General features: G+C 37.8%; 1 protein-coding gene across 3 annotated transcripts in view; it reads right to left on the bottom strand.

The window, feature by feature from the left end:
• Positions 1–6,943: 6,943 nt before the first annotated feature.
• ARHGAP22 (Rho GTPase activating protein 22) overlaps positions 6,944–14,608 on the bottom strand; it is a 326,645-nt gene continuing 318,980 nt past the window's right edge. For all 3 annotated transcript variants that reach the window (XM_074233106.1, XM_074233107.1, XM_074233108.1), the window contains one exon: positions 6,944–7,700. In XM_074233106.1, the coding sequence (XP_074089207.1) occupies positions 7,472–7,700 (229 nt within the window). In that variant the 3' untranslated portion in view covers positions 6,944–7,471. The remainder of the gene's footprint in view (positions 7,701–14,608) is intronic.

A 14,608-nucleotide genomic window follows, 5' to 3' on the forward strand; every position in this document is an offset into this window, starting at 1 on the left:
CCTGTCCAGAAGCTTGACTTGAGTTATTTTTACCTGGTCAGAAGAGCAAAGGAAGTTAGCCTGGCATGTGTTGTTCTGAGTGAACCTGATTCTAACTCTTTAATAATGAGTTCTAGAATGTTGCCAGGATTTGAAGCCATGGCTCATTAGCCTACAGTTTGAAGACTCCACTTCCCCCAGATAAAAGAGGAAAAGAAAGTCTATATTCTACTGCCTGGTGAAAATAATTGTGATATTCTTAATAATAATAATAATCATAATAATAATAATGTCAATAAGCATTTATTAGCATTCAGTGCCAGACACTATGTTACTGCTGCTTTACAATATGGAGTTTGCAATTTCCAAGAAATTGACACATATACTATCTTTTTTCTTTCTTTCTTTGGAGGTAACTGGGGTTAAGTGACTGCCCAGGGTCATACAATTGGTAAGTGTCTGAGGTCAGATTTGAACTTGAGTCCTCCTGACCCCGGAGCTGATACTCTATGCTCTGTACCACCTGCCTGCTCCTTACGCATATACTATCTCACTAGATCCCTATAGCACAAGTACATAACCAAGAACATTTAGGAAATGGGCAAACTTGTGACTTGTCCAAATTCCCACAGCCAGACACCACTTGATCCTTAATTAATGAATGATACTGGATAGAAGTGTGCTCAATTGATTTTGTACTCCTTTGGGTTCCATTGGTTTCCAATTCATAAATATATCAGACTTAGCAACACGTGGGTCAGAAACACCAATATTCTTTTGAGAGTGCAGTGGGGCAAAGTGGGAAGCCAACTACACAATTTTATTATCATTTAAGTTTGCTGCTGGCAGAGTTAGATTCTTATCTGCACAGTGAGCGCTGGACTTTCAGCTCTGATGTCCTGATTCCAGCCCTAAGATTCAATGATTCTGTATGCACATTTCCCAAAGGCTCATTTACCCAGTAGATGGCAGACAAGACCCATGAACTCTTTATTGACTTAGTTCACCATTCTCATTTGAGAAGTTGCTAGGAGTCTGGGCAGTGAAAGAAAGAAGTCCCAATTTCTCCACACACAACTGTCTAACCCAGTGGGAAAATTATCATGAATTTTGAATGAATAGGATTTGAATTAAGGAGATTTTACTGTCTAGAAAATATAAATGAAACTGAAATGCCATGACCATTGGGACATAGAAGTAGAGCCCAAAGAAAGAGTCCTTAGAGACCTAGAGTTCAATGTCTCCATTTTGCATATGAGAAACAAATACCCAGAGAGAGCTTAAATTCCAGATCGTATGGCTAAAAGAAAAAAAAAATTATTTAAGGCAGACTTTAAATTCACATCTTTTGAATTCAAATCCAATGTCCTACCTACTAAAATATGCTGATTTCATTTTTTTTAAAGAATGGAAATCAATTGAATAGACAATCAAGTGCAAGTCTAGTGCAAGAAGAATCTGTATCAGATCTTTTCTGTTGGAAAGGAAAAGATTTTAGTGGACAGAGCACTGAATTTTGTGTCAGGAAGAACCAGGTTCCAATCTTGATTAGTTGTATGACATGACTGGTCAAATTTTTGAGATGAAAGTGATATGTAGTGATTTAATTGGATTCTGAAAAAAAAATCTCTCAACATCAGTTTCCCCATCTGTAAAATATACATAATAGTGAAGTACCTCACAGGGTTGATGTGAGAATTCAAATGAGATCATGTAGCTAAGGGCACTTTGTGATCCTTAAGTACAGTTTACATAAAAGGAAGCTACTATTTTTACTAACTTGTAGATTGATATTGTCCATGTATGGATATTTGGGGAGTAACTGCTTAGAAGAGCCCCTTGTAGGTAGAAGGCTGTGTACTATAATCAACACTGACTTTGGAGTAAGAAAACCCAGACTGGGATTCCATGCTACTTATTACATGATTCACCCTGGACTATAGACTGATAGCTAGAAAGATCTTGGAGTCATTTAGTCCAATACCTTCATTTGGTAGATGAGGAAATTTTGATCTAGAGGTCAATTGATTTCTCATGGTCACAAGGGTTTAGGATGTGGCAGGTATGAGACTGACTCTGACATCAAACTTTGCCCACTTTCCCCTGAATCATACTCCCCATCCCATCCCAAAAGGAATCCTATCTCAGAAACAAAAACAAAAAAGACTTTACTTTTTTCCTGTACAGAATGTTTTTTTTAACAGAAAAGTGGGAATGGATGAGAATTCTGATAAATTGAGGAGAGAAACTCAGTTTTCAAAGAAAAATAGTATCTGTATCTGTAAAACTTCAGTTCTTGGTTGAATCTTTAAAAAAATTAGTGTTCCTTTGCCCTGAAATCATTGTTCACAGCATGTCCAGAGAAATGAAAATCTGAAGTTAGGTCCTTAAAATTAGGTGTTTAAAAGAAGAGATTGATAGGTTGTTGTGAAGTCATATTCAATTCTTGATTGGGAGGGCGTGTTTCTAGGCAAAGATTCTAGAGTGATTTGCCATTTCCTTCTCAAGACATTTTATAAACAAGGAAACTGCAGCAAACAAGGTTCAGTGACTTGCCCAAGGTCACTTAAGTTTCTGAGACCTCACAAAAGAGAAACCTTCCTGAATAGACCTGATATTCTATCCACTATACTGCTTATCTACCCATTAGTCAAGTATTAATTTCACTGAGCCAGAAAATGCTGGTGTGAAAGAGTAGGCTGATGGGTTTCCCAATGAATTCTCTGCTGGTCAGACATTAAGAATATGCAAAAAACATTCCAAGAGGAAAGTATGATGTGAACGGTGGATATGAAACTTAGAGGTCTTCAAAAGTGGTATAATTGGATGCTAGAAACGATGAAATAACTATTTGGCAGAGTAGAAAGGGCATGAAGGAAAAAGAAAGTGAATTAATGGAACTCAATCAGTTAGATGGTTAGTATCTTCTTAGTATCTTCCTGGTCTTCTAGTCCACTGTCCTTACTTTATTTATTTATTTTTTTGGTAAGGCAAATGGGGTTAAGTGGCTTGCCCAAGGCCACACAGCGAGGTAATTATTAAGTATCTGAGACCAGATTTGAAAGCAGGTACTCCTGACTCCAGGGCCGGTGTTTTATCCACTGCGCCACCTAGTCGCCCCACCAATGTCCTTACTTTAGAAATGAAAAAATAAGATCCCAAGAAGGTAACTTGTACCAGGTCACAAGATTAGGCAGAGTCAAAGCAATGATTAGAACAATTCATCCTGGGTCCCAGGCAAGCAAATTTCTTGAAAGTAAGGACTGTTATTTTTCTTTCATCCTTACATTACAGGTATGGGAACAGTCATGTACAAAATCAGCAGTGAAATCTTTATGAAATTAAATTCAGATCACTCTGCTCCATTTTTTTTTTGATTAGTCATCTAAATGACCCCTTTCCATTTCCTTTACAATTTACAATTAACTTCTTGGGGGAAAGTTTTATTAACAAATTCTAAAAAATGCTTCTAAAGAGACTTACTACTTTTATTGCTTTATCTTCCTCTCTCATATGGTATCCAATCTAGTTATTCCTGCCATCAACATATGCATAACTGAGTGACATTAGTGTACTTGGCATTTGGTGTCATTGTGTACCTGCCATCTATTTCCACATGGAGATTACTAGGAATCCTAAAAATAAACATCAAAAAGGAGGCTGAAAAACCCAGAGTCTCTTCCATCATTCTCCACTTACCCCATTTTACAAATAAAGAAATTGATGCTGAAAATAGTGATGTGATTTGTCCAAGGTTAGAAGTCGCAAAGCCCAATTCAAATCCAGGTCAATTCAAATCCTCAGATCCGGTACCACGGTGTCTTTGTTAATTAAGAAGGGACCTCACTAAGAGATTTTCTAAGTCTGATTCATTTGTTCTGTCACTTCTCCACTTTATTAACTAGTTTGTGGAGTTGTCAAACATTGGTTACACATCTGCTATTATTAAGGAAGAATTCCTTTGATTTCTCTTTTTTGATTTTGTTGACACAACTACATTCAGAAAATGCAAAGTTGGATTGGTCTATCCTGTTGAGCTACTTGGCAACTTTCATTTTTTTTTATATAGTTTAGGTAGCACAGTAATGGATATTTAGCCTGGATATGTCAAATCCTGGCTCCTAAATCTCAAAATACTAATCTGTAATAAGACATTCAACTTTAAGCCTACTGACTCATATGGCACCATGGTCAAGGCAGCTCTTGAAACCAAGAGCTCAAAAGGACATATAATTGAAGAATGGTATACCATTTTCTATTTCAGAGAAGGACTCAATCCTTCCATTGAAAAGTCCAGTAGCATAAAGTGAATGTACAGGTCCCATATTAAAGTTGAAATTTTAAAATAAACATTGATAAACTGGAGAACATCTAGAAAAGGGGCAACAAGGTCCTTGAGTTTGTGCTATATAAAAATGGGTTGAAGATTCTGGAAATGTTTAGCCTAGAGAAGGGGAGGCTTAAGAGTAATGTAATCACGCATTTGCTAAGAGCCTACTGTCTGATGCTATTCTAGATGCTGGGGATATGAAGACAAAGAATTTTGGTCTGTAAGGAGCAAACAATCCTTTGTAGGAAATAAAGAACATACAATGTCAATACATGATTATTTCAGGGTAGGAGGCATTAACAAGTGGGATCATGCAAAGCCTCATTTAAGAGGTATCAATTAAACTGAGTTCTGAAGGAAGAGGGAATCCTGAGATAGGAAAGTGAGGAGGAAGAGCATTCCTGATGCTCTGGGTAACCAATGTAAAGGCATGGAGATAAACATGGAATGTTGTGAGTGATGAGCAGCAAAGTCGATCTGGATGGAATATAGAGTGCATTAGTGGAAGTAATGCATGATGAAGCCAGGCCATAGAAGGTGGTCTTCAAATAGTTGAAGGTGGTAGAAGAATTGAACCTTTTTTTGTTTGTTTCAGATTCTGTCTTCTTGGGCCGTGTTGGGTGGCAATTATAGAACTAAATTAGCCCTAATATCAGAGGGTGGGGTGAAAATTCCCTAGCCTAGGTAATAAGGGATCTTGGAGTCAGGAAGACAATTTCAAGGCCTACTTCAAACACTACCTGTGTGACCTTGATTTCTCTCAGATTCATTTATAATTTCCTCATTTATAAATTGAGTTGAACTCAATGGCCTTTAAGGTTGCTTCCAGGTCTTGACTCATGATCCCACAGAAGTGGAATCAGTTAAGAGGTAGTAGGCACCTTCATATTGGAGGTCTTCAAGTAAAGCCTGAATGGCTACTTGCCAGGCAAGATGTAAAGGAGCTTGTGGAGCAGGATGAATTGGATGATCTCCCTTCATAATAGAGGTGTTATTAGATTGAGGATGATACCAGTGAAAATCCTAAAGAAATTCAGTATTTTTTCAGAAACTTCATCTCTGATAAAATTCAGTAAGGCAAATGTGTTTATTTTAAAGCTGCTTTCATACCTTAAATCAAAATTGAAATGATCTTTCCTGATTACACTGGCTGTGATATCCACAATCATTGTCTACTTTTCTTAGTATATGACCCATATTTAATTATTGCTGAACATGTAACTTTTTGAGAATGTAAAGCCCCTTAAAGACCAGACTGCTTCATTTTTTCCTTTGTATTCCCTGTACTCAGCATATAGCTGCTATTTCACTAGGTGTTTGTTCACCTATTGACTACTCCTCCATGAAAGAGTTTAACTGTCCTGATGCATCAATTATGAGACATTTCCAAAATACTTCTTTATTGTATATAATTCCACCTGGTCCCTGTCTCAAATTCTTATTCATTTACATATCAATAGAGTCTGGAGCTTTCCATTTACAACTAAATAGCCCTGGTTACATTTTTTCATCTCAAATTAACGTGATGCTTATTTATCAAACACTACTTGCAAGGCAAAGTACTGGGAATAGGGATATGTGTGTGATGCGGTGAGTGGAATGCCTGACCATTTTGCCTAGGAAAATTTGAGGAGGACAAAGCTTTCAGTTGGGAGAATCGGAAAAAAAAGTTTCAGTGAACAGGGAGGACCTGGATTGAAATCAGGATATAGAGAAGAATCCCAAGTCAGATATAAAATTTCATGTATGCCAAGCAAGAGGGGTGGTGGGATATAACCCTTGCAACTGCTCTTAGGTGGGAGATGATGGCATATCAAGTTTGAGGAACCAGCAAGTAGGTCCATTGTGAGCAAAGCAGACCAACTCAGAAAAAGGGTTATTGGGCTAGACTGTAATAAATTATGGACTTTGTTCTTTATTATTGAGAGATCCACAATTTTTTTTTAATAAACCAAGGTATTAGCAGCAGGTTGGAACACCTGATCATATTTAAGACTTTTAATCTGTTAAAATACAAATACTCCATGAGACAGAGGTGTGGAGAAGATTGTCATAATAAGCCTTATGAATCTTTTATATCTCATTATGAAAGAGCTCATTGAAAGCTTCTCTAGGGACATCTTTAGATAAATACCAAATAAAAATTGTAATCTATTAAAGAAGAAAGAGACTCCAGTAGAGGAGAAGAAAGGGGTTGCCAACACAAGGGCTATGACTTTTAGGCAATATGGGACTTCCTGACCTCTACCATTGTTATCCCTAAATGAACTCTCAGGTAAACCCTTTTTCTGTCTGGAGGGAGTGATGAACTCTGCCCCAAAGACAGCTCCTCAATTATCTTTCTCTGTACTCTGTGTCACCTGCTGTCACCATGTCACCTAAAGTAGAGAATATTAGGTAGGCTGACAGCCAACCAATCAGGCCCAGTCTTCAAATATTTTGTCACTTTATTTTATTCAAAAAGGAGAGGGGAACCATTGGGCATTGAGGCAGGAGAGCTGGGTAAGAAGTCAAACTCTGCAAAGTCAGAATTTGCCCATCCAATCCCACTGGAAAAAAAATTTAAGTTAATTTTGGGAAAAACACATTGAGAATGACTAAAGAATTAGAAAGGACTCTGGCATTGAAACAACACATTTTTAAAGCAAATTTAATAAAGAATGCAAAATATCCACATCCCACTTCATTCAACCCAGGAAGCATGTGCCAAAATGACAGAAAAGTTGAAGGGATTGTCTTCCTGGCTGCCAGGGGAATGCAATCAGAAGCTTTCCCCTTGGACATCATGCAGGCCATTGTGTAGAACCCTGGTCTCCAGCCTGGTAAAGGTGCAGTAGAACAAATTCAAATCCTGCAGTCATTATAATGGTATAGGATGGTCCCCAGGACCCCAGAGAGGGGGAGCACTTCATGTCCCTTGGAAATAGTAACATATACTTCTATCTTTTATGCACGATCTTCAGTGGTCCTTTAATTTCTGATAGTCCTGATACAATATATAACATTACAGAAACCAGGACAACAACAGCAAGGGAGTATGGGATTCCTTCAGTATTACTCATGATACATGAGTGGACAATCAAATACCTAGGACAGCAGCTCTTCGGGAACAAGAAACCAGAACAAAATGTAGAATAAAACTGGATTTTTTTTTAGTTGCTTTTACTTTGGAACCTTTGTACCTCTTGACCCAAGTGTTAAGGTACCCAAGGTGGAAAAGAACTCTTCCATTTCTTTCTGGAGAAGCTGATTTCTTTTCTCAGCATCCTCACGGGCCCGCTCTGAGTTTCTCAATCTTATTTCCAGCATTGTGAATTTCTTCCTCTCTTGGTCTAAGTCTTCTTCTAATCGGGCCATCTGTTTCTTTAAACTGGAACTGGCTTCTTCAATTCTTAAAACCAAGAGAAGAGACATGATTTTAGTCTTTGTATATTCCAACAGAATACAGAAGCAGTTTTGAATCCCTGGTCTTTTAAGTCTCTTCTATTTATGTTGGGGCTGACTCACTGAAAAAAGAACTGGGTATGATGGGCAAATCAAAGATGATGGGTAAATCAAGCTCTGCCGCTAACTCACTAATGCTCTGTGCTATCTAGAGGCACCTCTGAGGTTTGACAACAGATCCTAGCATCATAATTTTTTGTTTATAAGACAGATTTCCTCCTTGAAGGTAAGAAACCCATCTGGCCCATTTTTGTAACTTCCAAACTGACAAGTGGAAGCACTTAGCTTAAGCTGTTATCCAGCATGTTTGAAAACCTTCAGGAAGAGGAAAACAACCCCTTTCCACTTCTGGGTAGCTGCAGTTACTGGGAAGTGTTTTCCCACACCAAACAAACTGGTCTCTTCACAACTCCCACTTATCCCTCCTAGAACAAAAAGAACAAACCTAACCCCAACTCCAAATGGCAATCCTTCAAAAACTTGAAGACAGCTATCATGTCCACCCAAGCCTTACATTCTTTACCTGATCCTCAAAGGTCACCCACCCAAGGCCCTTCTCCATCATGGTGGACCTACTCTAGACATTCTCCAGCTTCAGTTTTTCTTAAACTGGGCTGCCAATAATTAAACACAATGCTCTGCATGAAGTCTTAAAAGGGCAGATACAATGCTGCAAGCTATGCCGCTCAATTCAACCCAAGATCCCATGAGTTTTTTGGCTACCACATCATGCTGTTGATTCTTATTGAAATTGTAGTCAACTAAAACCCCCAGATCCTTTTCATGTAAGTGCCTATTTATTAGCACAGTATTTAGCTACACACTAGGAATTTAATAAATGCATGACAGTCAGATGATACTTAACCATTTTGTACTTGTAAAATTGATGTTTTGGTACTTAAGCACAAAGATTTAAGTTTATCTTTGTTGAATTCCATCTAATTGGATTTAACCCAAATTTCTTAATCTATCATAGCTCTTTGGGAGTATGACTCTATCATCTATTATGTTAGCTTTCCCTTCCCACTTTACATCATCTACACAATGATGAACATGACATCTATGTCTTTAAAATCCTTGATATAAATACTAACCAAGCATATATCCTTGGGGAGCATCATTAAAAATCTTCTGCCACATTGACAATGATCCATGAACAACTACTTAAGTTCTTCTCTCCAGCTAGTTCTGAATTTATCTATATCCATTTCTCTCCATCTTCTCAAGAGCAGTATGAGATCCTTTATCAAACGCTTTTCTAAAATCTAGGTAAACTGTAGCCAATCACAACATTCCCATTTCCTTTACTCTTTAGGTAACTGTTAAAAAATGATGTCACATAACTTATTTTTGAAGTCATGCTGGCTCTTTATAATCATCAAATCCCTTTCTCCAATGTTCACCATAACTTTAAAGTTCTGTTCTAGAATTTTCAAAGGAATCAAAAGTCAAGATCACTAGCCTGTAGTTTACAATCTCTGTTCTCTTCTCTATCTCCTTTTCATTAGTCTCAGCGTAAAGCTGATATTGTTATAGCGGCCAAAAGAACCTAGAAACCACCTCAATTCCCAAACCTTGACCTCCTTGCCAAGCTGCGATATGTAGCCAAAGGTTAACAATACTTTAATCAGTTTCAGTTTTAAACAAGAGGCCAAAAAAAATAGATTGCCACTGTTTCAGTAATGATCTATTTTTTTTCATTAAAGAGGATGGAACCACTATAGTTGGACTTTAGTACTTCAGTGCCTCAGGAAATTAAAGGGGATACAGTTGGTAAAAGTAGCTGGATTTCATGAAATATATTTAGAAAAAATCCATAGTAGAAGGAAAAAAAAGCAACTAAGGGAAGACAGACTCTGAAACAATGGAAAAGATCACAATCCATGAATATTATTACAAAAGAATGCCTTTCTAGGGTCTCCAAAATATTTATGAGAATTAGCACATGTTCAGGATGTACTAGATGAAAATATTAGCATTTAACAGGCAGGTTTTTACAGCTGATTACTACAACTGAACATATTGCGCAGTCTCACATACTGAGAGGGTTTGGAAAGTACAGGATCCAACACTCATTGTTGATTCCAAAAATGCTTTTGAAGAAAACTTTGTTCCTTAATTTTCTGATCGATAGTATCAACTAGGACTTGCAACAGGGAAACAAGTTTACTAAAAGTATTTTTTTGGTTTTGCACAAAGTCTAAATGGAATTTATATTTATAGATGTATATAATACCTTATAGGATAGTATTCTCTAACTATTCACATTGACCCCAGAATACCAGAGGATCTCTCTACAGGTACTCAGATGAGATTGGTTTAGCAATCCATACTTGAAAGCACAGTAGATGAAGGATGCATACTGCTCAGACTATGAGTGGTAGGTGGATGGGATCAAAGGATAGTACATTGAAGACTGGAGTGGGCCTGAAGGCCATTTGGTCCAACTCTTCCATTTTAGAAATAAGAAAAGTGAAGTCTAAAGGGTCTAATTATCTTCTCAGAGTTCTATAGCTAGTGTCAGAGGCAAGGTTTCAGCTCAAGTCTTTTTGATTTCAAGTCCAGTGCCCTATCAGATATCTTGGACAAGGGCTGCAGATATATCATGAGCTGGTTCTGTAATTGCAGGAAGCAGAAAGGGGGATTGATTTCACATCTGGAAGTCCGTGAAATGCTTTCAAGGACCTCAAACAGGCCCTTGCCACAAAAGCTCATCTTTTTAACTCAACGTTATTTAGGTGAAGTCAAATGACTGCAGCTCATGATTGCAGGTGATTCAATCATTTGAGGCATCTAAGCAGCACAGCAGACTTAGAGTTAGAAAAGTTCATCTTCCTCAGTTCAAATCTGGTCTCAGACACTTTCTAGCTGTGTAACTCTAGCAAGTCTCTTCACACTGTTTTCTCATCTATAAAAGTAAAATGGAGAAGGAAATGGCAAAACACTCCAGTATCTCTGCCAAGAAAATCCCAAATGGGTCACAAAGAGTTAAACAAATCTGAAACAACTGCACAACAAAGGATAATGGAAGGAATTATGGCACAAGTAGCTTGTGGCATTCTATCAGTGATGTGTATGGTATAAAAATCAAAGATGAACAGAAAAAAAGGAAGATAGAGCCAGAATGAGAACTGAATACAGGGAAATCCTCTGAGTTTTGTACTATCTGTGAGAGAGCAAAAGAATCAGAAAAATAATTACATATCTTTAGGCAGGCCACCAATGGAGGATTAAAGGTAGGACATCCTTAGGAATTCCACAGAATAAAAATGTGGGGATAAGTTGTGCTTTGTTCCAAGACAGGACTCATGGCAGATATCTTGGTGCACAATTGTCATATCCGAGCTAGACTTAAGATTTGTGCATAGCTACAAATATTTTATGTATCACAGTATATAAGCACATGTGGATACATAAATAATATATGAACATATATTTTAAAATATAGAGTTATATAGAGAGGGTCTTAAAAGTCAGATGATTTTTAATTCCAGCATGGTAGGTAATATTGAACTATATACTAGTTACTGAATAGGGGAAAGGTAAGAATTTACAAATTTGACCAAGGTGTGCAGTATGAAAATACTTTGAAGGCAGCAGGGAGATTGAAGCCAAATTCTTGCAGCAGATGATAAGAGCCTAGGAACAAGTGGTAGGACTTCCTACATGTAACTATCTCTTCTGTCTGCTTTCTACCATTTGAGATCCATTCTTGTGGTTCTTCCACATCTCCATTAATGCTACCCTTGGGATAGGGTAATGAAAGCATGGTAAACATTAAAAGGGGAGAAGGAGACTGCCAAAGACAGTTCCCCTCTTCATTTGTCTGGATTGCTGAGTGTTTGACTAAGAAGCTCTTGACCCTCCAGATCTCTGACCCTAAATTGGATACTGAGTTCCCTATACTTAAGACTTCTCCAAGGTCACAAGGAATAGCTGCATCTAGAATCTGATTTTAGGTCCTCTGGCATGCCATGATGAACATGTGTGGGTTGGGGAGAAGGCACTATTTTTAAAAGGATTGATTCCATTTGCTTTGTGCTCTGGGCCAAGGGACACAGGCTCACTTTCAGGGTGATTTTACCAAGGTTGTCTCTACTCTCCAATTGCTTGTTCTACTTTCCTCCTCCCTAATCACCAGGTGATCAAAACACTCCCAGGTAAGTGTATATTTTCTCTCTTCTTCCATTTCCTCTGGGCCTGAAGACCAAGACATTCCTACAGCTACAGATACCTCCTGCACACATACCAATTACGCCATAGACATACACAATCCTCCTACCACACACCTAAGATTCAGGTATGAACTTGAAGCACCTCATAATCATTACTAATTTCTGGCTCATTCATCCTTATCCTCAGATGTTGTTTTACAATTTAATAATAATGCTATTTAGCACTTTTCTTGCCTTTTATCTAGACTACTTTATTGTCTCATAAACCTTGCCTCACACTACCTTAAGAGCAAATTGGCAAAGGTTATTCTTCTCCATTTAACTGATGGAGAAACTGAGTCATGGTTAGGTGAAGCAGCTTGCTCAAAGTCTGTACTCAGTAAAAACTTGGCAGAGCTCAGACAGCTGTTAATGCTACAGTGCTAGCCCTGCAGAATTAAGGCTGGCACTGGAGCATTAGTTTCCCTAAGCAAAGACCAGTCAATGTTTGGGGGGGTGGGGCAATGTTTGAGTTTAAGGGCCAAGAGTCTTGGCCAAGTTTCTCCAGTGAATTTCCTCATCAAACAGTGACACATATTCCCTGGGGAGATAGGACAGCTGTATTATAGCTTAACAGAGAGAAAAGAGGAAGGGAAAGCCTGGTCTGTGTGCATGAGAGGTGAAATCTACTCCATAGTTTTGCATCTGCTGACCCTGATAAACCTGTCACCTGCCCCTGACCCAAATGTCAAGCCAACATTTTTAAGATCTTCAAATCATGCTTTCTAGATTAGAACTCCTGAAAGGAAAGAAAGGAGATGCTATTAGACTCCATTTCCTACCTACATAACCTAGAGGAGGGAGAACTTTTTAACTTTTCACTCCTATTTCTTGCCAATATTCTTAAGGGCTTCAATATTCATGCTGATAGCCCTGACCTCCAAATTCCTAAACCTCATTTCCCCCAAACACTCTTTTTTCCTCCACTTTCTTCTGACTTTAGTCACCCAACTACATGGTTACAGTTTAGATTGTATTACCTTCATTATTTTAAACTTTTCAGCTTTGTTCTCCCACCACAACCTTCTATCTTCTCTCTTGGTCACTCTGAACCATCTCTGCTTTTACTGTGATTTCTTGATCTTTGGACTTCTTTATTCTCCTAGCTACTCTCAATCATAAATATAAAATGACATAACTTCATAACTAACCTTGAATTAGTTAATTGGTTACTTTAACAATTCATTGGCCATCTCTCTAACCCTTTTTAGCACTGGATCTTCTAATCCTCTACCCAACACTTGATTTCTTTGCTCCTGCTCCTGGGCTGCTGAAAATCACCAGGGAAATTATTTAAAACAAACCAATTTCCAATGCTGTAAATCTACAGTGCTCAACTTCAATTGGATTCTCACTGCTTCTCAGAAATCCTCCCACTTTATTCTTAATGACACCTTACCTCATTTCCCACAGCTGCAGTTCAAAACCTTTTCATCTCTCATCAAGTCCCCAACTACCCTCCCATCTCTGCATTTATTACAGATGACTTAGCTTCTCATTTCACTCAAAACTTCTCAGAATCATTGCTTATTGTCTCCTTCCCTCTTTTATTAGAGGAAGAGGTATCCCTATTCTTTATTAACAATGATCCCTTTACTTGGGGCCTTTGATCCCATTTCTTGCAAATATAAGCCAAGAGAAAGGATCCTGGAGGAGGAGAAGGTAAACAATATCAAATTGTGCAGGTCAAGGAGGATAAGAACTTTAAAAAAGACTACTAGATTTAGTGATTAAGAAGTCATTTCAAGTAAAATGGCAAGGATAGGAGTCAGATTACAAAGGGCTGGGGGGAGAGTGGGTTATAAGGAAATGAAGATATGAGATATAGAGATTACTTTTTAAAGTTGTTTAGCCACAGAAATGAAGAGTGTAATGGGGAGTTTAACTAGATAGAACAAGCAAGACCAAGGAAAGTGAATTTTTAGGATGGGACCCTGAACTTGTTTCTGGGTAGATGGGAAAGAACCATTAAAAAGGAGGAACTAGAATGAGAGAAGAGAGATGATGGCATTGACCTCGTCTTTTCTCCATTTCTTAGATACGCTCTTCTACATTGATTTCTAAGACTACAAATGTTTCCTGTTTCTTTTAACACCTGGTCACATGTAACAATTATCCATTCTTTATCTATTCCTGACTTTCCTTTGGCATCAAATCTATTTGAATTTATCACTAACAATTCTTGCAACATATTCAAACAAGAGTAATCTAGGTGGTGGAGTGGTCTGTCTTAATCCTGCCTCTTATTAACTGTGGATCCCTGAGCAATTAAATTCCTTTGCCCCATTTTATAAAATCTATATCTTATAAATCTATAATCCTATACCAAATTATTGTTTTTTATTCAAATAGTCCCCTATTTTACTATTTGTCAATGAATCACTATTCAATTGCTTTTATACAGCCTTGAGGGTATTATCAAAAGCCAATCAGGTACTAAGTCCTATTACTTCTACCACCCTCCATGATCCATTATTCATTGTTGCTACACCAGTAGTAGACTTTTAGGGTTCAATGGTCAATACTCAGGGGGAATAACTGGGGAAAAATGTTAACATAATCCCTTATATCCAAGGATAATAAATTACTTAATTCTACACCTCTCAAATCCATTCCCTTCCTTCAAAAGAAAGCCTGACTC

This window comes from Macrotis lagotis, chromosome 4 (assembly GCF_037893015.1).
Source record: "Macrotis lagotis isolate mMagLag1 chromosome 4, bilby.v1.9.chrom.fasta, whole genome shotgun sequence".
NCBI lineage: Eukaryota > Metazoa > Chordata > Mammalia > Peramelemorphia > Peramelidae > Macrotis > Macrotis lagotis.